Source organism: Tympanuchus pallidicinctus, unplaced genomic scaffold (assembly GCF_026119805.1).
Source record: "Tympanuchus pallidicinctus isolate F22 unplaced genomic scaffold, pur_lepc_1.0 scaffold7, whole genome shotgun sequence".
Taxonomy (NCBI): domain Eukaryota; kingdom Metazoa; phylum Chordata; class Aves; order Galliformes; family Phasianidae; genus Tympanuchus; species Tympanuchus pallidicinctus.
Window position 1 is genome coordinate 213,401 of NW_026294791.1, and position 25,969 is coordinate 239,369.

At 44.0% G+C, this 25,969-nt stretch overlaps 1 protein-coding gene across 3 annotated transcripts in view; it reads right to left on the reverse strand.

The window, feature by feature from the left end:
- Positions 1-633: 633 nt before the first annotated feature.
- The window catches only part of TNNI3K (TNNI3 interacting kinase), a 47,065-nt gene continuing 21,729 nt past the window's right edge, over positions 634-25,969 (reverse strand). The window contains exons 18-25 of one of the 3 annotated variants that reach the window (XM_052666857.1): positions 15,222-15,274; positions 14,521-14,573; positions 14,031-14,163; positions 12,373-12,482; positions 7,887-7,946; positions 6,167-6,336; positions 3,319-3,398; positions 634-1,212 (exon numbers count right to left, since the gene is read on the reverse strand). In XM_052666857.1, coding sequence (XP_052522817.1) covers positions 1,142-1,212; positions 3,319-3,398; positions 6,167-6,336; positions 7,887-7,946; positions 12,373-12,482; positions 14,031-14,163; positions 14,521-14,573; positions 15,222-15,274 — 730 coding nt within the window. In that variant the 3' untranslated portion in view covers positions 634-1,141. Of the gene's footprint in view, positions 1,213-3,318; positions 3,399-6,166; positions 6,337-7,824; positions 7,947-12,372; positions 12,535-14,030; positions 14,164-14,520; positions 14,574-15,221; positions 15,275-25,969 lie in introns of those variants that run through there. The other 2 variants (XR_008202426.1, XM_052666858.1) reach the window with 2 other exon arrangements.

Below are 25,969 nucleotides of genomic sequence, written 5' to 3' on the forward strand. Positions count from 1 at the left end.
AGGCTGAGTGCTGGTGGGAGGTATGGCTCACCTGCTGGGGTGATGGTTTGTTTTGCTGTAGATCATCTATTCCTGGTATGTATGTCTCAATGTAACAATCTGAAATATCACTGTGGTTGCAGGCACTGCTGTTCTTAAAAGTAGGAAAAGAAACCTCACTGTCATGTTCTGTATGAGAATTTCAACATGTTTCTTTGACTTCTCAGGGAATGGCACGAATGAATTCCATTCCTGCAAATGACTTTTAGGGTGTGTTATGACATGACAAGGGGCAATGGATGCAAACTGGACCATAGGAGGGTCCACGTAAATGTGAGAAAAAACTTCTTCACAGTGAGAATAACACAACTCTGGATTGGGCTGCGCACAAAGGTTGGGGGGGACATTCAAAACCTGCCTGGGTGCATTCGTGTGTGACCTGATCTAGCTGGTCCTGCTCTCCCAGAGGGCTGGGACTGGGTGATCATTTCAGGACCCTTCTATTCTTTGACAGTCTGTGATTCTGTGTGGTTTTGTTCAGTAATTTACATTTTGCAGAGTTCTCATTTGTATTGGTAAATGATCACTGCTCTACAACATGCTTTCCTCTGAAACCCTGTGCATCTTTCGGAGAGACCAATTAACAAAAACCACTTTCTTCAAGGAGCCAGCTATTTTAATTACCATTAAAGATGTTTACAAGCACTTGGCCAGGTAAAGACTTTTCTGCCCATAAAAGCTTTTCCTGTCATTTTCAAGTGTCTGCTGTTGATGTATTACCAGGAGATGGTACAAAGCAGCCATAAGTGGGTGCATGTTGGTATGGATGTAAGTACAGTCCGCTTCCCTGCTCTGTATTCTGTTTCTTAACCTGGCTTCATTTCAGGTTTTCCTTCTGGTTAAAGGTTTGTTTTGGAGTGCCTGTTTTAGTCTTTTTGTTACTGAAAGACTGAAGCATGTGATTTTAGTAAAAGCTTTGTTAAAATCAGATACACACCACCGAAAGAAGCTGCCTCCTCCATGTCAGCAGCAGCAGGTGATGGCACAAAGCTCATCATGGGGATGCTCACCACCAGCAGATGAAGTGGTTCAGTTCTGGGCTGCCCAGTCTGACTCTTGCTGCTCAGGTCCTGGCAGCCCTCTGCAGGAAGTCATTGTGCTGTCAGCTGCTCTCCTCGAAGCTGCTGCTGCAGGAGTGAAACCTCATGGTGCTCATGGGGTCTGACACATAACCTGCAAGGTGCAGAGCAAAGCTCAGTGCATGCTCACATGGGGGAGAAGTGCTACTTCTGCCTTCCTCTGCAGTGACAGTGACAACAAAATGATGTGCATGCTATTTTGGGATGTGGGCACAGACCTTCTAGCTGTCTGCAAATCTCCAACCTCATCTACAGAGGAAAAATCTAAATGGGAAGTAAGCAGACTGATCAGTCAGGGGAAGAGGTCGTGATAGGCACAAAGAAGCTTTGGTGAGTGGCACAAAACCATGAATCTCATTGTTCTAATAGCACAGGGGGAATCTGACATTGAAAATACCTAATTTTTTCCCTTTCAATTAGGGTTTCAGAGAGCTCAGAACCTGCATTCTGGCAGCTGCTTTTAAATTTGGTCCTGATGCTGCAACATGGACAGCAGCTGCTCTTAAGAGAGCTGTATTTCCAATGTGCTTTTCCACCTGACATGCCATGGAGAAATTGTCAGCCAGAGAGAACCTTGATTTATCTTCTAATCAGGGCATGCTGTACTTTGAGGGCTGGGCGATGAAGCATTGCTTAAAGGAGATTTCACTCACATCCTCAATATTCCTCACAGGTCTGTGCTATCCTTCACTGTCCAGCTCTGCTCCTCAGCACTGATGTTGCTGCCATACTCCACCATCAGCTCACGACTCCTACCATTTTTGTTTGTCTCCTTTGCCCACTACAGAGATGGCTGATGCAGGCAGTGCTGAAGCCTCAGTCTTTAACTGATCTGTGGCTCTTTGGTAAGAGTATATTGGAGTTTTGCTTCACATCAAGTGAGGCTGTGCATACTGGCACCACTGCCAACCATGAGCGATCATGTCAGAAAATACCTTCCTGCTATGCTAAGCAGGGTTTCCTGGCATGTCATGCCTGGCTGGGGGGCTGGGAAGAGCAAGACTGTCTGGGAAGTTCTGGGCAAACACAGGAAGCACCATCTGTGGTGCTGTCACGAGGTGAAGGTAACTGCACCGTGCTGTGCTCAGCTCTGCTCACTGAATGCTGCGTTCACAGGGGATGAGCTCTGGCTGTGTCATCACATAAACAGGGAAGTGACATCCTGTCACCGTGTCCCTGAAGCACCTTAGGACGTTCAGGCAAACAGATCAGCTCGTGCTGGTGGAATGAGCAGCACTGTGAGATGGCAGCTGGAGCCTTTCCAAAATCATGTTCTCAATAGATATGCCCACTTCTACAGTGCTGGGCAGGAAGTTACTGAGCAGGGATTTACTGTTGCTTCACAGCTAAGCACAAACCCTGCACTGCCTGACAGCTTGCACACAGCCAAAGCTGCTTTTAACCACAGGAGGTGTTTCTTGGATGCTCAGCTGAGCCTCAGGTGCATGAAGATCTCATGAAGGTGAAATTAACATTCAAATTCTAGATTCTACACCAAGAAACAAAGATTTACGCAGGGTCTGCATCCCTTCTGCCATCTGCATGTTCATATGCCCTTTAAAGGTTGCACACATTTTAACTGCAGAGAAGCAGCTGCTGACTTCACAAGGAGTCAAGAAGCAGACTTCCAAATTGCTGCTTGCAAACTGAGACCTGAACAATGGCTATCTAGCACAAGTTTTACAGGGACTAGGATGCACCAGAAAGCTGCATTGATGGTGCATAAAAATATGCTCAAGTGTGATGGAAAGCCAAGATGACAAAAGGAAGGAGCTGCCAGAACTTCTGCTCCCGTGGGAGCAGAACGATGGGATTTTTTCTGAGAGGAGTGAGAATGTTGAGAAGGAAAGGTTGTGCTGCTTCCTGCTGCTGTGATACTTTAGAAGTAGGATGGTCCAGGTGCTTTGGTTTCTTTTGTTTATGGCTTTTTTTTTTTTTTTTTTTAATAGAAGAGCAGCCTTGAGGATACAATGCCACATTCTTTCCTTATTCACAGACCCACATGCACAGGGAGACCATCTCCAAAAGCCTAGGGTGCAGGGGAAAGGGGGCCAGGATCTGCAGGAGAATGGGGTGAGACCTCTCTGTAACTAGCAGTGTGCACTGAAGATCAGCTTTCTTATCAGGCTGCCAGAAAACTGCAGCTCTGCATTGTTTAACCATACTGAGATACTAGGAGGAATATTCTGCAGTAACTCACCGTTTTTGTCTATTGGAGGGTACTGGAAGTTCCTCCTCATGTCATCCAAAGACAGACCCTGAGAAGGGTGCTGCCCCGTGCTGCAAATCAGATAGAAGCTGTCAGTTTACATAAGATTAAACGAGTCACAGAGTTTTTCCTGTAGATGCAGAAGGAATGGGCACCATGTGATATACCCCAGCTACTTAAAAAAGAGACCATTAATCATTGTCAGACACTGTTGTCAGGCTCTGTGGGAATACTGAAGATGGAAAGAAGTGAAACATCAACATTAAGCATCTAATAGTGAGATGAGTTGACATTAAGCTGCCCTGTCAGACAATTAAAACACATTGCTATTACATCCAACTCGTCACGAGGCTGCAGCAGCCCACCTCTCATTATTTTGCACATAGCAACAGTTACCATGCAGGAGGGAGGTTTGTGTTTGCTCAGCACAGCCAAAGTTACAAGGCAGGAAACAGGGCTGTTCCAACCCATGGTACACAGAGCTTCCATCAGAAGTGTTTCTGTGGTGAAGTGGAGCTACGAAAAAAACCCAGAACGTGGCCCAATCCTGCTGAAAACAATCATAATTCCAAAGCAAGGAAAGGAAGAAGCAACCCTAAGGAACAAATGCAATCAGAAAGCGAGGTTGTTAATCGATCACATCAGTGTAACACATAATTGAAAAACTGAAAAAACCATTCCTTTTGTGCTGAGTGCTGTGCCCCTGGGTAAGCCTTCCTTCCTGGGTGCTATTTGTTGTTAGTTGGTATGGCAGGACGTGCAACAAAAGCTCCCAACTTTAAGTAACTGCTGGCACCACAGAAAATCTCCTTTTGGTGTGCTAACAAACCTCAGCATGTTATGGAGAGCACTGAGTTACATACAAGGCTCCCCGTTTCCCTCTGATGCAGCTACACTCAAACCTAAATGCATCACTCTCTTATTCTTTCCCTGGACATCCGTGACTCCCAGCAGTGCCATCTGCCCCTTCACAGAAAATAAAAGGCTGCTCACATTTCCTCCATCCTGACTCAGCCCCCACTGCCACGTCCTGTCTGTACAGCAAAGCAATTCCAGGGACCTCATGTCACCAGATGAACTTTTTGTGTGTCATTTGTTTTTCTAAGTGGAAGATCTCAGTGACTGCCTGCACGTGTTTGCCTTCTGCCTCTCCCTCTGAGCCCCCAAACTGCAAAAGCCCGATCTGCCCCACTCCTCCAACACAGCTCCTCATTTCAGCTGCCCATATTTCTCATTTCCCATGTTAACTGCAATGAGGGCTCTGCTATTACAATTTGTGACTGCTAAGTGGTGCTAAAGGGTAAAGTTTAAACTAAGAGCACAGCTCTTCTGACAGAGATTGAGAGCACAGTTCCGTTTTCACATTACTCTCAGTCTGCATGGGACAGAGAAAGCAGATTGCTACATTTGCCCTCAGATCCAGGCAGTGGGGTACTTGCCTCAGACGTTAACTTCAGTGTTACAGTAACACATAGAACCCACATGTTGCTTTGCCATGAAAATATTGAGAGCTGTCACCGTTTGATGATGGCTTTTCATCAGTATATATCATAACATCATGTCCTGTGCTGGCAGTTAAAGAGTTAATGCTGCAGTCCCGTGGATTGCTGATAGTTCTGGCATCTTAGGCTCAGGAAGAATGAACTACAGCTCCCAGAAGACTTCATTTCTCTGCTTCTAATTTTCGTTTGGAGGGAAAGACAAAGCAGAGCTGGGGTCTCCAGGCTGCCTCTGTGCCCTCAGTGCTCCCTGCCTGCTTCACCTACAGCATTACAGTAAGAGAGTTTCTGAACCCCAACTCCTCTCATTTTATTTATTGGCTTTGTTTCCAATCATATTGTATTACGTTGTGGTATCTCACATTCTGCTATCATATTTAGTAAAAAGGTTTTTCTTTGATTCTCCTTAGCTCATTGCTGCCATTATCCTTCATCTAGCCCATCTCCCCTCCTTTCCCCCACTGTCCCAGGGCAGGGGTCCATGCACCCCTTTGCCTCCTTGTCACAGAACCTAGCCTGAACTCTTATCCTCCTGGGGGCATATATTGACCAAAACGTAACTTTTAGGATGTGTCCCAGGATCCCAGGGAACATCAGCAGCAATGCTTGGTGAGGCTGAGTTCCCTTTGCTCCCCTAAAGGAGAAGAAACTTTGCATTTGTGTTTACTGCCCTGTGTCTGCTGGGACAGCCCAGCTGCTGTCTGTCTTCTCCTCAGTCTGGACACTTTCACCTACAGCCCAGACTGTGGCCTTTTCCAACCTTAATCATGCAATCAGGGAACCACAGAGGTTAGAAAAGAATTTCAAGCTCATCAGTCCAACCTGCCCACCATCACTATTTCCCACTAACACACATCCCTCAGTACAACACCTAAATGGTTCATGAACACCTCCCTGGGCAGCCCCTTCCAGCACCTGGCCATCCTTCCAGGAAATAAATTGTTCCCAACATCTGACCTGAATTTCCACTTGCACAACTTGAAGCCATTCCTTCTCACCCTTGATTTTCTACTAATTTGGTGTGAAAAATGCAAACGCTTAGATGTTGTTTTGACAGCAGAACAGCTTCCTCGGCATTCAGATAACCCAGAGCACAGTGCTATAGCAGCTACAGGAGAAGACAACTGCAAAAACACTCTTCCAGTCAGACCTGGAAGGGGATCTGCTGTGTGATGCATAACCCAGGGTGTTTCTGCTTCCTGCACGGCCTTACCTGGCAGTGAGGGGCAATCCCTGCTATAGGGAACTCTCATTTAAGGCAGGCGAGCCACGCAGCCCTGGGAAGAGCTATGGCTGTTTAGGAGCAAGAGCCCTCTTTTCCTGCAATGGCAGGTATGTACCTCTGTGACCAGACAGCGTAAGCTCTTGCATTCAAAGCGTATTCCAACTCAAAGCGACTGCGCAGTGCTGCGACGTGACTGCGGCCAGGTCCTCCGCGTGCAACGAGACAGTCTGAGGATGAAGAGGGAGACAGAGAGCCACTGCTGTTGCTGGAAGCTGGAGAGATCAACTGCATTTAAACAAAAACATAACAGGCACTGTTAATGCACACAGCGTATTACTTTTTTCCTCCGCTCTTGCAAGTTGTGCGTCCCGTATTGCCTTTATATTTCGGCTGAAAAGAACAGTGCCTCTTGACTTTCAGCAGCTGAGGACATCGGATGCTGTCTGCCAAACCAAGCGGTTGGTTCATTACCACCTGGGGTTTTCAAGCTGGGGTTGTAGGATTTCAGGAAGACCCACTTTAGCCCAGCCGTGAGTGATGTGGCTCGTGAGTATTTCCTATGCAGCCAGGGGGCATTGCAGCATCCCCTATGGAGCCACTGCCTGGGACTCCGCCTTCTGTGCTGAATGGCGGCAGTGCTGCGCGGTGGGAGGACTCCGAGTGCCTGGGGGTCAGTGAAAGAGAGAGCTAGCATGTGAACATAAGGGTATTAAGTATAAATGCACACAGCAGCACGGACGCAGCCTCACTGGAGCAAGATGTCCTCACCACACCTGGATTCAGAGAGATTTAAAAGAGAAGAAGTGATTTGCTGAGCAAGGAGAAGAAAAAGAAGAGGAATTAGAAAGCAAGTTCTCATCCTTCATTGGCTGCAGCATTTAACTTACTATAGATATTGTTCCTTAGAACTCCCCTCAGAAAAGGCTTTACCCTGGACACAACAGAGCTGAAATCTCACTCTCCAGCTTAAAAACAAACAAACAAAAAACTTCCCCCCCCTTCTTTTTCTGCCTAAGCTCTTGGCCCCAGATTTCTTCCCGCATACACTGCTGCCTATGTGTCACAGAAGCCAGCTGCCCCATGAGATGGAACACTTTCTCATGATTCAGTGCTTATGTGGTTTTTTTTTGACACATAAAAGCTTCCACCTTCACATAGAGCAAACACCTTCCAGCTGCAGCCAGAGCATGGAGGAATGTAATGGTGTACAAGTGCCTTTTCTAACTGTTAAAATCAAGAGTAGTGCCATGTTTCAGGAGGAATGAATTTTTTTTCCTCATCTAGCTCTTTTAGATGTATACAAGCACACAGAAAATATGTTTTCAGAAACAGCAGCCCTGAATCAAGTTTGGTTTTTGCTTGGTCACTTCTATTTCACAAAGCTGAATGCTGACACATCTGCCTCTGCCACAGCTGCTGCGCAGAACAGGAATTTGCCTCTGTGTTCATCCTTATTATGTTTTCTCTTTCTACTTTTCTCCCAGAGGTCTCAGCCAGTTTTACTTTTCTACTTTTTTAAACGAAGCAGACCTGGGTTTGCTGGATGTGGAGCACAAGCCTGCTGAGGCCTGCAGTGCAGTGCCCTGCTGCTCGTGTGTTCTTCAGCATTCCTCCCTCTGAGCAGCTGCTGACGCAGCAATATGTGGTTCCCACAGCCTCCCTCTGGCACCCATGAACCCAGAATTGAAAACATGCCTTAAAAATGTGATGTTCTGGCTTGCAACAGGATGGAGCAGCTTGCAGACTCCAAAGCCACTGCTTACCTCATTACCTGCTCGTACCCCTGAGCACACATCATAGACATGGAGGCTCCACAGAAGAAATGAAGCTCTTACCTCAATGTTGCACAGACATTCTTCCAACTTTGTGACCACTTCCGAGAATTCTGGTCTACCCTGCGAACATAACAGACAAAACAGAGCTGCGTTAAGTAGAAGGAGCAACTTCTATACTTAAACAGACTCACAGACAGATGAGTAACAAATCCCCTCCGTGTCCCTCCTTTGAATTTCACCACACTGCTTTCAGTTTGCTTGAGAATCTGATGGGAACTGCATGTTCAGTGCTAAGCTCTGAAGTGAAGAGGTGTGTGTTTAATGTTGTCTACATTATTATTATTTTTCCGAAACAATCAGATTTGAACTAATAACAGGCCATAAGATTTCTGTAAAAGTAATAGTAGATGATTGACTATGCTTATATATATGCTTATATATGAGGAGGAAGCTTTTTGCCTGTAAATAAGGTTTTTAACAGCAACAGCTGTGAAGATCAGCGGATGAACTCCTGAGAAATACTTGCACTTACAGAAACCCTTATCTTCCCCTTTCTGTGTGCTTGCATGGTTCCTGCTGGAGAATTCTGACCAGTGAACACCCACTGAGCCCTGAAGTTCACCATTTAGTTCACCATTTTCCCTTACCAGGTGACTCCACTCACATAAAAGCAGAGACGGAAAATATCTTTGCACCTTCAGTGCAATGCTGGACAAAGAATGCTGTTGGACAAAGAATAGTAAGGCGATGCTTTTCACTGCTTAGTTACATTGTTTGTTCTGCTTGCTATGATGATTAATTAGCAGCACAGGGTCTCTCCCCTTGTGAGGAATGACATCCCTGCATCAGAGATTATAATGCATGCTAGATACATACATGGTGTAACTGAGACACTTTGAAACAAGTGCTTTTTATTCTGTGCAGTGAATCCACAGCAGCATTTGGGATTTGTACTGACAGTTTCAGGACAGGCACTGTCTGCATGGACTAAAGGCTCCTGTTGTTCAGTCCCTGGACCTCCTGGAACTTTCCTGAGGCCTTCAGACATAATTCAAAGTCTTTGTAACTGAGTGTAAAGCCATTTCATGTAGGAAAAGGCCTTTAAAAGAATCCATTTCACTAAGTTTTTTTTCCCCCCACATTTTGTGCAGAATTTGAGTCACCCACTGGCTGATTGAGCTATCAATTGCCTTCCAATTCTGCCGTGCAGCTCTCAAGCATTAGGAAGATTAAGCGATGTTGGAGTGATGCTGATGAGCAGCAAAGTGCATTAAAATTCCAAAAGGGTGTTTTATTTTTATTGGTGCTCAGTGAACTGCTAACAAGTTATAGTGACTCTATCTGTCACATACTGCTCACTTAAGTCAACAATTTAATATAACATCTTATTAATAACTGTAAGAAGAGTGGGAGCTACTTGCTGATGGTTATTAGCAGCTGCTTTATAGTTACATGGAATAAAACAAACAAACTGCCCCCTCATCTGTAATGGAACATTAGTTCATAAAATGGGAGACAAGTGTATTCAAGTATCCAGGAAACAGTAATAGCACCAAAATAAAACAGCTAACCATACCCTCCATAGCAAACACGTTCTATCTGCAGTTTTCAAGCTGAAACATAAGCTTACAGCATGGACTACAGTAAGGGGACAAAGCACTCCAGAGTTATTTGGGAGCCCAGAGTCACACTGACCTCCCTCTGCACTGTCCTGCTGCAGCACCTACACATGTGCTTTACTTAAGAGAGCTTTCAGGTATCCAGAGCAAGGACAGGTTCAGGCACATGATTACCTGCCTTTCTTAGATGGACTAACTGAAAGAGGGGCTCTAGGGCTCTGCTTCCAGGGTGAAAGTCCCTGGTTCAGTAATGTGAAGCAGCAGATGCTACAAGGCTTCTGTAACACCAGAAAATTACACAAGCTCCAAAATCTCTTCCCATTAACATGTGTTGGAACTCCCACTGTTAAGTGAGGTCCCTGTATGCCAACACAGCACCAGCAGAGCAAACATATAGAACAGTGATAACAAATCCTAAGCCCTCTCCTGCAGTGTGTTTCCTAGTGCAGCTAACCCGCTCTAGAGCAGGTTTGTTGCCTCTCCAGACAGCTGAGGGCCACGTGCCAAACTGTGCATGCAGCTGCAGCATGTGCAGAGATGGCCCTATGGAGCCCACAGGGTCACTTGCCTGGCAAAAAATCCTCTGTGAGAAGAACTACATGGAGATAACCTCAGCTGATGCACACCATCCTCCATTGCTGAGTGACACTGCCGGACTCAGATGCTGTGAACAAACCCATCATTCTGATGCTCAACAAATGCCAGAGCAGTACCATCAGTAAGGCAGCCCTGATGGGTCTGTGCCAGCAGGCACCCACGCTCCCACAGTTGCAATTTCATGTGCAAATACACAGAGCTGTGCATGAACCACCCAGTTAGGAAATACGGGTGGGATGCAGAACAGGAAGAGTTCTTGGTATCAATCTGCTTTGGAAGATTTGATGCTCACTATAAGGACGGCGATCTAAAGGCTGTTCAGTAAATGTATTTGGATGGTCTTAGCATCACGAAATCCTGCAGTGGCTCTGATGGCCCCGCCAGTCTGGGGATGGTATTTTTACAGCTTTGGTTTAGTTGGTTTTCCCTTTAGTGCAGAAATAGCAACAGTTTGCAAAAGCTAATATAAAACTGTCTTTCTTCAACCCTCATTTCTGAATCTCAGAGGGGAAGAACAGTCACATTCTATTTTCTTTATTGCTGGTGCTATTGAGTTAATTGGGATAATCAGCTGAATCTCCATTTAAAAAGCTGTTCTGACTGTGGCATGAGAAAGATGCAGCAATAACTTTCTTTCTTCAATACCACAAACTCTCCCTGTGTTCCTGAAAGTTGTTAGCATTATTGCAGTGAGAATTTTCAGCAACTCACAAGCCATAAAGAAGCGTTTGATTAAATCATCAGAAAAAAAAAAGAAAAGTAATTCAGCTGAGGACATTTTACTCAGTTAATTGAATAACACTATTGGTGATGGGAAGAATCAGACAGCAAACATCCTGTACTGCTAGAGACAAACAGAACAACTCAGCATATAATTGAAAGAAAGATAAGACAGGAAGGTTAACTGGCCAGAACAGAGAGTGGTGTTTATGACCTCTAACACACAGCATGAGATTAATTTAACGTGAGAAATCATACTTACAGTGCTCAAAACCACGTCTGCTCTCTTTAACATGCAAGTTGCTGTACTTGAAGCATTACTGTGCTTGACTTCCTGACGTTCACTTTGACACAAGCTTAAACTTTTAAAACTATTGCTATCTTAAATTTAGGCAGCACACTAAGATTTATGGCTCTCTTCCTTTATAGAGCATCCATACCCATTATGATGCTGAGGACTGCCCAGTCTCCAGGACATTGTCTCCCTGTCTCCCTTGCACTCCCTGCCCAGCGGGCTGCACTGAAGGCCTCTGGCTGCAGATCTTAGAACTCACTGCATGCTCTCATAGCAAGGACTGGTGTTGGACCCAAAGGTTTTACCTGTCAGTTCTGAACAGATCCAAAATGTTCCTAATTCAACTTCAAAATGTGCAAATCTGTCTTAGTTTCAGCTGGGACAGTTTTGCTTTTCTCCACAGCGTCTGATACAATGCAATGCTTTGGTGTTAAGAGAAAAGCACTGTTGGCAACACACTGATGTTTTAATTGTTGCTGAGCAGTGCTGCACAGACCAAGGAGGTAGAGATTCTCATAGTGCCCTGCCAGGAAGGGGCTATGGAGCAAAGGAGCTGGGAGGGACAGAACCAGGACAGGGACTGAGAGCATATCACTAAGCCATAACCTGCTGGGATCAGCATCTTGGACTAGGCAACGTATCCTCATTAATTTCATCTAACCTCCATTTGAGAGAAGGAAAGTAGAATCCAGAGTTATTCCTAATAGCAATTGAAGAAAAAGAACACAAAAGAATCAGAAGTTCTGCAGATTATGTGCTGAGAGCGACTGCCATGAAGAAAGCAGCCCTGGAAAGAGGAGAGATTGCAACCTGTGCTCGTGTCCTGCCCATAACTGCTCCAGGAGCCGGGATGGTGCTCAGGAGGGCCCTGCTGGCCCTCTTGTCTTATGCTCAGCTCTTGTGCTGATATCTTTTCAGTGCATCAGAGAACGGCTTTAGAACACGGTAGAAAAATAGGTTTACACTTTTTAGTGTAACTTTTAGGGCAACTATTTTGATGATACAGATTTCATTTTTCACGTGGAAAAATATCAACATTCACTGAAAACATCTACAGAAGTCTGAGAGCAAAAAGTACTTTTCTGTTCATCACAAGTCAAAACTGAACTTTTGCACCACAGTCGCTCGAGTTTCCAACGAACAGCTGCCGATCAGCTGCTTTCCCCTCAGCCTCCAACTGCTCTGCGCCTTCAGCCCGTGCCACCGCCTGTCCCACTGCATTCTGCATCAGAACTCATCTCAGTGAGCTTCTGGGGCGTGTGGACCTGCACCCAGACCTGAGCCCGCGGCTGGGGCTGCACGGGACAGCACTCACCTCCGGGCAGGCGTTCCAGCCCCGCATCAGCAGCGCGCAGATGGGTTTGGGGATGGAGTATCCGATGGGCGGGCGGATGTGGTGGTACGCCATGTCTGCCGCCGCCGCCGCTGCGGGAACAGCCCGGCACAAAGACGTGAGCATCCAGGAGGTGCGGAGCCCCTAGGAAAGCACAGCCTATCTGCTGGCACACAGCCGGGGCGCCAGGCGCGTAACCACCGGGCCCGTGGCCCCTCGTAGCTTAGAGAGGCTCCAAATCCAAACTGTTTCTACAGACAGCTAAGGCACCCTGCGACACTGAATGGAACGACACCGCGGTTGTGGCTGAGTGGGGATGTAGACAATCTAATTGTGGTTAAGCCCTAAGAAAATAACCTGTGGTCAGAGTATGTGGGATATGCACTCCAATTGTAAGATAGCAACAATACTGTAATTTTTTTAATTATATCCCACTATTGTCACAGCCTTTGCCATAAGAATAATTTCAGCCACGGTTCATTCTTACTGCAGTTCTTGGCTGCACACTTGCTTCAGAATGCCAATAGCATATAAATCCTGTGATACTGTGACTAAACACGGACAGAAGAGGCAAACGCAGCTTGCCTAATGTTGGCTGCACTCTGGTGAGTGTACTTTTGGAATCATGCTTTGCCGAGCAGGCACTATGCAAAAAGAGAAGGCAAATGCAAAGTACATTAAGATTGCAGTGAGGAACACTCCCTCTTTCCACCAAAGGTACTGCAATGTACCACCTGATGGCAAGTCTTCTTGTGCCAAATTAACAATTTCTGCCATCAGTTTCACAGGATTAGAAAAAGAGAAGGGGAAAACACAGGTGTGTTATCACTGTGTACACACCTATCATACTTGACAAAGTTAATTTGCCACTTTTTTTTGTCTCCTTTCTCTATTAGCAGGACTTTTCTTTCAGCTAATAAGCATATCAGTTAGGAGTACTTCAGAGAGACTGCACTAAAGAACACGTTGGATTTCATTTAGTATTCGGGTACTTTGTAAAGGAATTGACCAGATCAGGGAATAGCACAATGATAGGCTGCTGAGGAACAGAATTAGACATACAGATGCACATGGAAAAATAGATGAGTGAGCACCGATATATTTATGCAATATTAACACCATTTGTATTCTGCTTGGGCACAGCCATTTGTACAAGCTGAAAGAAAGCCACCTTCATCAAGATCAAAATGCTGTCTCCAAACATATAACGCTGTCTCCAAATAAAAGAAAAATTTATCTGACAGCCATCTGAGAAATCTTGCACATCTCTGCCCCCAGCAGCTCTATTCTGTACCTCAAACCCACTTAAGAACAAAACAAGAATCCCACAATTTTTCACAAGTTTTCACACTGGAGTGAAATGCATCTGTGCAGTTCCACCAAGCTGCCTCCTGAGCACAGAGTGCTGCACAAAGATGCAGACACAGGAGGACAAAGTGCAAAGGCTGCTCTCAGTGGCACGGGAGGTTGAAAACCTCTACTGTAACAAAAATAAATAGTAGATGGCATTACAGTGGGGTAGATCTGTGCCTTTCACCAAGTCTTGCCACCTAATAACGATGCTTAGTAAAATAGTAATTAATGCTTTTCTGTGCAACTGGTTCAGAGCCCCTTAAGCATTAATTCACTGCGTATCTTACCTGGCTTTAGGTGAGCAAATGGAATTTCGCCCGTTAGCAGCTCCCAGAGACACAGAGCGTAGCTGAACACATCAGCTTTGATGGTGTACCTCGTGCACTGGGTGAACACCTCGGGAGCCATCCAGCGCAGGTTCTGCATGCAAAGAACATCAAATATGTATTAACAGAGTTTATTTCCTCCTGTGTTTTTTCCTTTAGTTACACTGTTGTTCTTTCTTTGTTTCCTTACCTCCATTGCTCTGTAAGATGACAGATAAGTCTACAGAAGGAAGAGCTGTATAAAAGTTATTTTCTACTGCAGATTAATTTTTTTTTAATTCACAGATCTCTGCTAGTAAAAGAAGGCTAAAGGAAGGAAAAATACTGAAACAGCTCCCACACTATTCCAGTTCACCAACCCCATCAAACCTACTTTTAAGGTTATTTTCTCCTAACCTGGATTTGCCCTTAAGCTTTACATTAACTACATGGAACAAAAGAAAAAACAAACCCCAGGCTGTTTTGTCATGTTGTCTTCATCCAGGGATTGCAAAAATCTCGATTCTGAAACACACAGAACAGAGCTGGTTTTACTGTCGAGTCACTGCAGGCACCTGCCTTGTAAAAAAGTCCTTGTAAAAGGTATTTCTTAATAACACCAGGGTCTGGAAAATCCAGACAACCTGCAACGGCTGCTATTCAACAAGAGTGCACACAGGCAGCAAGACTTCTCAAGCCTGGGTGCCAAATGCTGCACCAGTATAAATCTACACACGTCTGCCAACATCAGCAGCAGCTCATAGAGCTGAGGATCTCAGCCGAGGAGTTTGACTGAGGCACCCTGTGACAGTGCACAAGCTGCACGTTTTAAGGAGTACAGCCTGGCCTACTGTTGAACAGAAAGAGTAAGAAAGGTCCATAAATGAAATAAAGAACTTCATTCTGCCCTTTAAGCTAAAAGGAAAGAAGCCTGTCCTGTCACCCCACAATTTGACTGTTCTCACTGTCATCTGGGCTTTCTCCTCATGCATATTACAGAGTGGCCGCAGCATGAGACAACTTAGAGACAGAAATAGAGGTATTCTCATCCTTAAGAGTCTTTTTCCACTCCTCTCATAATAAAGTGAAGAACTTTCTTAGTATTTCCTCAATAAACACGTTCAGTTTTAAACAGTTTTAGGTTAGTTTATAGATCTATCATAAAATCATTACCTCCAAAATCAGCAACAACTGCATGCCCATCCTCATACAGCAGAATATTGTGACTAGAAAAAAATTAAAGATGATTGTTTAATTTTGTCTTACAAGTGGTGACGATTTTACAATTCTTGCTTCGCAGAAGAAGACTCGACAACTTCAAAGCCCCTGCCTAAGAAAATGAACATCTTAAAATGTCTCCATCTGCTGATGAAGAGAAGGCACATCATGCATCCTGCAGCCTTCCTCAGCATCTAGGAAGGAACTCATTCCTGCTTACACTAATGGAGATTGGTAAGATTTCAGCCCTGCCCTCCATTCATGTTCCTTTTCTGTTTTGATTTGGAGATCTAACAGAGCACAGCTGGTAATGTACATTCAAGCCAACGTCCAGCAAAAATTGGACACTGTCTGCTCACTGTATGTGGTTCTGTGTTCAGCTATCATGATGGCTGCAGTTCAGACAGCAAAACAGGTGAGGGCAGCTGATCAATGACAATAATTTGAGATTCCAGATTAACAAAGATCACTACACAAACAAAAAAAGCTTTTTGTTTTTACCTGCTTCTTGGGGAAACCCTGGACATAACAATCAAGGTCTGTAGGTTCAAAGAAAAACATTCTCTTTGTAAGATGCCTGCTCTGACATCACCCTGCTGTTACCAACACGTTATCCTTGAACTTCATCTACTCCTATCACTCCCGGCAGCACTATGCTCAAAAGAGGTTTACCACCTGTCCACCAGCCTCAGAAAAGCAACCCAGACTTGTGAAGTATGAGAACATTTTGCAGTGCACAATGAAAATCGTTAACCTGGATGACTACAGAAGCACAGCCCTAAGCATGCTGGGAGCATTCCAGGGGTTAAATAAACTCAGGTAATTAGCTGTAATTTTTAACCTCAACTCATCATTCGAGACATTGGTTTGCAAACATCTGCTTGATGTGGAATCACATAAATAACTGGGACCCAGAAGCTGTTCTTCAGCAGATTAATGGTAACCACTTGTGCTCTGATGCAGAAGACAGAAACCCACAGGAGAGTCAAGGTCACACACCCGAATTTACGTGCTTATTTATCAGTAAAACTCACATTTTCATAACTGACAGTGCATTTCGACTGTGGAGGTGGGACCTTCGTTGGCATACCCTTCCAAAGCTCCCTGGAGAGCTGTTCCATATAAAAGTTAGGTTCCATGGAGGGTGCAGCTACAAATGGCAGCATGGGAGGATTTGAGGTAACATCTGGCATCTCATGGAAGGTGCTCACTGGTCAGAGCTGTGGTTTGGCCAAGCAGAATTCCGTAGACAAAAATACCATATAAAATTCATGCACTGAGCCCAATGCTTCCTGAAAACAAGTTACTGTGTATGGAATGCACAGTTAACCTCATTCTGCCCCTGCACCTCTTTGCTCTGTCTCCATGTGCCACAACCAGGGCTGCCTGCACACTGCAGGATTTCAGGTGTAGTCTGGGTGAAGCTGACATCCCTCAGTAAAGCAAACTGCAGACAGAGAGAAATTCCAGCAAAATATGACACTTGTGTTAGACGTATATGCTAAGTTTTTATTCTATGCAGGTTCTTAATCTTTGCCCCAGTTCTTGAAGTAGGAAGGAGGTAATAAACGCAGGAAGACTCATTCAGTCAGCAGTTGTATGGGGCAACCTGTCAGGACACCTGAGATCAAAGAAATCATTTACCCAAGAGAATTGCTTGCACTGACTCTGAGAGGTGCTTTAATTTTAGTGAAGTCTTCAAAACCATGGGAACTACAAGGCTCAGTGAATGTAAAGAGCTGGGTAACCAGCACTCTGCCTAGGACTGTTGGCAGGGATATATTTGGAGGCTTAAAGATAAATCCCTGGATTTGTCCTAAAACTAAACTAAGCCTAAACCAGGGCTGAAGATATAAATCAGGAGATGCATGGTGGCTTAAATCCATCTGTTGATGTTGAAGAAAATTCAGCTCTTATTTGCATGTTATTCGTTCAAATACAGTGATGATGTGGATAATATCTGGAAGGAACACATATTATATACAGCCTATCAATTAGAGGATTTCCAGAAAGAAGCTTACAACTATGAAAAAAACAGCTACAAAAAGATTTCTACAAAAGTCTATGAATATTTAACGGTTTTGCACAGATGTGATTTCGTGAGCAGCCAGGCAGGACAGCTGCAAACCAGATCCAAGTAAAAGAGCAACTCGAACACTGAAACTGTGAAAAGAGAGGTACTCCAATTATGTAGAACCAAATGGACATTTTCTATACCTTTACACCTTGCTAGCTTAAAATAAGAGGAAGAAAAGGAACATTACAATTGGAAATGAATGAATTCTCTTTTTTTCTATTCAATGCAAGTTCTTAGATAAAATGCCCCAAAAAAAGATTAGAAAACACAGATGGGAGAAGCAGATTTTTTTTCTTTTTTTTTTTAAAATGAGTGATATTGTCCATGTTAGCTATTTCATAGGGAATCTGCTAATTCTCATTTCCGTGCTACCTAAAGGCATTCATCTTCAGTTCGGTGAAGGAGGTCAGTATCAAAGGATGATGAAGGGCTGGTGGACTGCAAAGATGCAAATAACCAGGAGTGAGATCGTATTGTTTGGAGTATGTCTCCATTTTAGATTTATTAGATGTGCAGCCTGCACTTGTCATGTGGATCTTAATTGCCCATGGCAAACATGAATTCAAACAAAGATTGAGGCTACCTTTTGTTTCAGCTTCTCAGCTTTGTCTGGAAATACCAGATCTGGTACACAGCAGATGCTGCATGAAGCATCCTACTTGTTGAGTAATTTGTCGAAAGACAAAATCCAGTAGCAGTTTCAGCACATTACTAACCTTGCTCATGTGTTAGCTTATGGTTTGAAACCAAGGTCAGCACTAGAGCTGTTTGAGCTATTTCCTCTTCCCAGCTAATTGAACTAAGCAGGGAATGCTCAGTGAGTGAGTGGGATGGAAGGGAAGGCTGCTTGTAAGCGGCCTCATTGCAACTGAGGCATCATAGCACTTGCAAATTTTAGGGCAATTTCAGGGTTGAAAACTCTTGGGATGATAAAAAGCAGCTGAGAAGTGAGCTATGACTTATCTGGAACAAGTTTTTAGAGTGCATCAACACATCGCACTTCCACAGCTCTCTGCTCCTTGGATTCTCAAGGACACATGGCATGAATGGCTGTATGATCAATGGATATCAAGATGTTACAATCACAATATAATCAAGAGAGTTAGGCAAAGTGGACAGTGATAACAAAAGAGAATAAAACGGAAGGCTTACACTTCAGCTGGGCTCACCACAAAACACCAATAGAGGCGATCTCCAGAAGAGATCCTTCCCCCCTTGGCAGCCAGCTCTTAAATAGGTCTAGGAGGGGGGGGAGCCAGGCTCCATCCCTTCTGGCAGCACAGCTGAATTGCCTTCACCTGTGCTCCTCTGGCTGGCTCATGGCTCGCCTCAGGTGATCAATCAGGGGTTCAGGCCGTGACTCAGCAGTTCCCATACAATGGCAGAAGCATGGAAGGGCCACCCAGAGCCAAGGACAGCTGCTGCACAGCTCTGTAAAGAGCCCAGCGCCAGGCAGAAGTCACAGCCTTGTAAGCAGCACTTCTGCACTGAGAGCTGCTCTGCCTGCACTCATCAGCCTTCCCTAGAGGCAGGGGTACCTTGCCTCCATGCACTAACATGACAAATACCAGTGCTGCTTTCAGCTCAGGATTGGCATTTGCAAGGAGCACAAGTACGTCTATGTGGCTGCACCTGCCCACCTGCGTCAGGAATTCTTAACAAGGAGCTGCACTGATGAAGAAATTCTGACTCTGTAGGAACTTACAGTGGAAAAAAATTCACCCATATGTATCTGGCACTTCCACTGCAACTGTACTTGATTATACTGGGGAATTTGGAATCAGTCTGTTTTCTGTCTGTCATCACACATTGACAATTGGAGGACATCAGCAGACAGAGCTGTGACTCTAAGCCGTACAGTGGGAAATTGGATAAGCAAGCTGTGCTTCCAGGTGGCTGGCATTAAAACAAGTAACCAACCTGGTACAAGTACCTGTCCTCTCTATGAGGAGAGGAGAATTTCAACCTCAGAGAAACACATAGAGCTTGAAACAATGGCTCCTCTAATTATTACATCTTGATTGAAACTCCTGGCTTAAAAGCCCTACCTCTCCAGCATCCTCTGGCTGTTGGATGGCCTTTGCTGGTGGCAAATCCTCCACCAAAGCTGTTCTAATGCTCAGTTTAGTGGTTGGCATCCCTGCTCACAGCAAGGGTGATCTTTAAGGTCTCTTCCGATCCAAACCATTCTATGATTCTGCAAGAGGTGTTCTGGTTTCAAATCCTCTGTCAAGGGAAGGAGGCAGGAGGAAAAGTCTGGAAGAAGGACAAAGCAGGAGTAAGCATGCCAACAGGCAGTACAAACTGCAGCTCCATCAGAGGAGGAAAATCAAAGCCTGAATTCTATCCTCATTAAGAGGCTGAGCTGTGTTTAAGTTGCAGTGTTGTAAAGATGCCCATACATATGGTCCACACATACAATGGGGACACTACTTTATTTTCTGCCTGTCCAGCTCTCTGTTCTCCCAGAATTTCACCCCCTTTTCTTTTGATCATGATGGTGTCTAACCTTAAAAGAAGGACTGCATTTCTCCCTGCAGCTATCAACACTCATTTCCTTCAGTATCTGTATTTCCAGGCTCTCGGTTGTGTATTCCAGTGAATATTGTAAAGGAAAAGGTTTAGGACTACAGGGCAACTTGAGCTTACTTCCATCCAGAAAGCATAAGGTAAAATTCCTGCTGTGAGTTGTTTCATTCCTTAATTATTACCAAAAAAAAAAAAAAAAAAAAAAAAAAAAAAAGTAATAAAAAAGGAAAAAATATATATATAAAGAACTTGAATAGCTGTAACCTCCCATTTCTACCATACGCACAGTTTAAGAGCTAACAAATAGTTATTGAATAAAGCACATATTGATTTAAAATAAGTTAAACTTGCCATCTAACTCTGCCTCAGCTCTTAGCTATCATTTTGCTATTTCCTTTACAACAACAACTCCCTACACCCCCCCCAAAAAAAAAAACAGAAGCAGAAATGAGACTTTAACATAACGATTCTCTACAGCTGTGTAACAGAACAGATGGCACACTGCTCCTTGCTGCACCTTTTAAAATCACATGTATAGGAAAAGGGGACTCAGTTCTGCTCTCCAGGCACCAATGAGGTCTGGAAGCAAGGCCTTGCCTTTGAGCAAAGCAGTGCTGCACCCCAGCTGAGTGCCTGTCAGCTTAGGGAGCATTATCACCTCTGAGGGTCAGAATGGGGCAGGATAACTCCTGCCAACGTTCCTGCTTATTCTTGAGCTCAGAACTAACAGGGAAATTGCAGTCCATTAACTGCTCTCCCAAATGAGCCTTAAGGGTCTTTTCTGCTACAGCCTGGTTCTCTGGCAAAACAGTTTGATGTAGCACACAACAGCTAAAGCTTCACTTTATTTGGAAGCCTCAGATAACTCTTTTAGAACTGAAAGAAACTAAGAGACATTTACCTCATTGGTAACTATTTCAGTTGGTTGTAGCTCTGAAACAAATTCAGATCTGGGCTGAGCTGTGATTTGCTGACAACCATCCACAAACAACAGAAACTGGAAAAAAAACCCCTACAACTTCTGATTTCCCCACCTGCTGATCAGATCAATGGCACATCAGTGTTGCTAAATAACTTCAGAGCAACAGAAATGCAGATCTTTTCAATTAATCACATGCAACTAGCATATTATTTACTCAGATGCAAGATGTTTTGCAGAACAAACTCCTCAAGAGAAACAACAGAAGCTAATTTACAGTGTAACATTTAAAACAGGGCTGAAGGAGGATTTAGGAAAACAGAACAGCCCTGCAATAGCTACTAATATCTGGATTTACAACTTAAAGCCTTTAGGCACCGCTACAACCTGCCACAGAACGCTGAACATTCAGCTCCCCTGAACTGATAAGCTTAAGTAGTGTGGCTGAACATCCGCTTTGGATGCATCCTTGCTGGTGAGACAGGCTCTCTGACAGCCAAAAGGCAGCGAGCACAGCACAGCCTTCAGTGTGATTATAGCACAGACGACATTGCTGAAGCACAGACCTTGCTGGAAGGCTGTTAGCCTGCTCCGTTACACGTGCCTCACACATGCATTGAGTTTGTAACTCATAGTGAGCCACAGAACAATTCCTGCAGGAAACTGATAGTGGGCAGAGGCCAGGTTCACGTCCCAGGGAGAACTAAGGCTCGAGGTCTTGAAAAGAAATTCATTTACGTGGGCAGCTGGGAAAACAAAGACAGATAGGATGGGAATATTTCAAGATTTTGGCATTTGGTTTTGTTCTGAGTCAGGATGGAAAGAAATGCCTGCTTTATGTGTGTGCGTGAGAAATGCAATTTCCTGCCCCCCCCCCATAAACAGCTAAATAATCAGATTGAAGTATTCCAGTCCAAATTTGTTCTTTGCTGGTCCATGTAATAAATTACAGTAAGTCCTAGAAGCCTGCATTCTTTAGCTATCAAAAGGGAAAAAACTAGCCATTCCCAGGTGTAGTTTCAATAAACTTGGTGCATTAGTGAAAATAAAGAAGATATTTTCAACTTCTTGAAAGAAAGAAGCTCAGAGGGAGTTAGGACGGCCAGACCGAGGTTTGTGTGCAGAGCGGTCACTAGAGGGAGATGCAGGGCACCATTTGCAGGCACATCTCTGCCTCTGAATTTCCTTTCCTTGTGCATCTCCGTGTATGGACCAAGTACAGCCTTTGTTAATACCTATTTTAGCTTAGATGTACAGAGAATTCAAATTATGTTGTCTTTGTCTACAGTAAGAAGCACTGGGTAGAGAGAAAGTGCAGTACTGTTTCAGATATTCTACATAAGAAAACCACAATTATGGAATAATAAGAGACAACTGCATGCTCAAGACTGCACTACTTTCACATTGCCCTCCACCTGGACTACAGAACTTCCATTGGGAAAACCGGTTTGACTCATGCCAGCCATGTCTGATGGAGTTGCTTATGATTTGGAAAGTGAAACGCAAGATTCACACCCAGACTTTGAGGTGACTATGGAGTTTGGAACATCAGTTACAGTCACCACACCATTTAACTTCAAACAGAAATCAGAGTTCATAGTGGCTAAAAAGACACTAGGAGGAAAAAGGAAAAGCTCATCAAAAAGACACAGAACATTAAATAACCTTTTTGGAAAGCACCTTCTTCTAACATGAAGTATAAAAGCCCTGTGGTTATCCAGGGGAAGAGGTCAGCTGATAGACGTAGGGCACTTACAGATTTAAGCAAAGGTAAGCTATGAAAAGACTGATTACCTGTTCCTCAAAGTCTAGAATATACAGTGATATTCCAGGTGAAATACAGGCATTGCTCAACCAAACTTACAGCCTACATTATACATACTCGAACACTATAGCAGCCATGGATAAAGAGAGAAGGAAAAAGAAGCTCCTTACCCTCAGAAAGCCTCAGGTACACAAAGATCTCCAGTTGGATACCCTCACCTCCACTGCCAGTCCTTAAATGAGGTCTGGGCAGGGGTGGATCCTGGCTCCAGCCCTTCTGGTCACTCAGCTGCATTGCATTGCATTGCATTGCATTGCATTGCATTACACACACCTGAGCTTCCCTGGGCTGGCCCTGCCTTCCCACCAGGTGCTCCATCATTTCTTCAGGCCATGACTTAGCATCTCTGCTGGATAGGGTGTTTCACAATACCTCCCAGCTGAGAAAAACAATTCCTTTCACTCCCGTGTTTGAATCAGTTTTTTTTTTCCAGGCTTCAGGATTATTTCAGATTCATGTCTTGTTCAATATGACACTCTCAATTGAGGGTCTTTTAGAAAAGAAATTGGACTGTGAGATACAATAGTTTGGGAAGCCATAATCTGAGGTCAATACACTGTGAAAAATAAGGGATAACCACTGGTATCCAGGTTGACTAAAAGGTGATCTGATTCACTTCTCTGTATTTACAGCTTCTAAGATCTTTTACTCTTATCCTCAAAGTGGATCACTGTAATATGAGTGTGAAGTTATAAATGGGCATATCCTGCCATAGGCATTGATTTCAGAGGATATTGCTCTGTACAGTCATCTGATGTGAGCCATATACATATTGATTTCATCAGGGACCAAATTACTTTTCTTGTAATATTGACTTTTTCAGTGCAAAAGCACATACACAGGAGCAAAACTGCCTTCACAGTAGCGAGTCAAGGCTTTCAAAACAATTAAAGACATTTCTCTGCTGCCTTCCTATTTCCTGAACAATGTTTCTGAATTACATGCTGCCAGCCTGTATGCAGAAGAGAAAGCTGGCCAAATAAAACATAGGTGCCAGCAGCAGGAGTTCCAATGAGTTCCCTGCAAATTGAGGTTTCAGTGCCTCTCGGAGGTGTGATGTATGCTCAGGTGTAGAAATACAAACTGAAGAGTTCAAATCCTTGCCATGATACCCTGCTGCCTCTGCCATTTTTAGAAACTTTGTAGCCCCATAAGACTGGTGTGCCAATGGCAGAACGATGCCTTGAGATTTGGGATTTCCATCCAGCTTTGAAAAGAAGCCGTATGGATCCCAGCTTTCTGTGAGAGGCTTTGTGATGTGCACACAGAACAGAAAGCAGAAGGCAAACTTGTGAAGAACAAATGGAGGAATTGCTGAAACCAAAGCTCCGATTGTTGCTCTGTTTGTTTCTACTCCTGATCAAGACAAAGAGCTGCCAGCAGCCCAGTGAAGAAGGAACTCACTGCATGTCCCAAACAAAACACTACGCTCATCTCAATTTGGAAAGATCAACTCAAGAATGTCATGATGTTGCAGAACCAAAAACACCGAGGTAGTTGTTTCATATGTGGCATGAATTATGGCTATTGAGAAGGTGTTTGTGACATTCTCATCAGCAGGGAAGGGTTCTTAGGCCCAAGGGGAACTGAAATGTCATTACATGTGGGGGTTTAGGAGAGAGCCATAGATGCAACCAAGCCCTGCACACAGCCGTGAGCTGGGTCAGCCTGCACAGGGAGGACTCACACTCTGCAGAACTGCACCAGTCCCATCCTGATGGGTCTGCAGCTTTGGGAGCAGCTGCCCTTTTACAGGTAGCTCAGAAATAGGCTGAAATTTGGTCAAGATCACTTTTTTTATAGCAGAAAAACAAAATCCTAAACATTCACTTGTTTTTCAGACAACTTCAATACTGTCAGAGAACACAAATGCATGTTGCAGCAGGGACAAGCGCTGTCATAAATGTTAGCAATCTGAGAAGAGGTGGAATAACATTTTGCTTGTACCCCTGTGCTTTTTTTCCTTTTTTTTTTCTTTTTTTTTTCTTTCTAAATAAGAAAAGGAGATTGTGCTTTGTACAGACACGTGATGAGAGAGGAAGCCTTCGAGATCAACAGGGAAAGTGAATGATGGCCATGCTCACAAATCCATTTGATCTCAAGAGAATCTGAAGGGAATGAAGGAAAGGGGCAAAACACAATCCTTGCCAAATAAATGTTTGCTAATTAAGTATTTGCTAACAAAGGGCATACACTCTCATACTTAGAAGTGGTATGATAATGTGGATCATGACTGTGAAGGCAAAATATCCTTTGCCTTTGGTAGCATGTTACTTAGTGAGAAAAATGTATATAGAATCTATTGAAAATTGACTTACTGTGAGGGAAGCTGTTCCAATTGATTTAATTTTCAGCAAAGAACACATAAAGAAGCAGAACAACAATTGCTGTCAGTAAGGAGCGAGGCTTTAAGAACTAGCATTGCAAACACAGATCTTCAAAGAACTGAGAATGTGGGGAAAGATTCACAGAGTGCTTTAGCTCCCAGTAACTCTGAGGATCAAGATCTTCATACAGCAGCCACTGTATGGTGCTTTTTTATATTTATATATTTTTTATATTGCAAATTGCAATGTAAAAGCAAGTGAATGTAGACACAACAGTGTTGACATGATATTTATCAAAACATTGGCTGATTCAAGTAAATTCAAGAGAGTGAAAAGCCTATGAAAAAAAGAAATGAAAAGGTTGGCAAGAGCATACATGCTGAAGGGAAAATGAAAGTAGTATTGATGGTCCCAACAAAAAAGCACAAATTCCTCATGTTAGAGATGTAAATATGAGCAAGAACAATCAAGTGAAGAATACAAATTTCAGCATGTTACAGTTTTTAGGGCAGATAAAATTTAAGCTCTCCCAGGCAGGACTTCCACAAATTCCTGTCTACGAATCCAAGCTTCACCTGAACCCAAACTGCAGGAAAATAAGTGCAATCATAAAAATGTAATGGGTTCATATAACGTAGGCACAACTCTCTGTTTATCTTGATTTTAGGTCTCATATATATATATATATATATATATATTTTTTCCATTGAAATATTTAAGTGATTTGAGTACGACACGTTGCTTTAAGATCCCCCCAAGAGGGCATCAATCACACGTACGGCTGACCTGAGGCTGTCGAATGCAGACACGTGAATCACACACAACTGCTGACTTTTATGTGGCTGCAGTTCAAATTTGGCTTCTGTCAGTAGCAACAAAAATTATCACAGTTTCTCAGTGGGAAGAAGACGTGCTGAGCCCTGGCCTCGACTTCCATTTGCTCAAGGCTTGTATAGGCCTTGAATACATGCAGCCCTCATAAGCTTAGTCAGAACCTAGGAGTCAGTTTTTGTGGAGAAGCCCAAT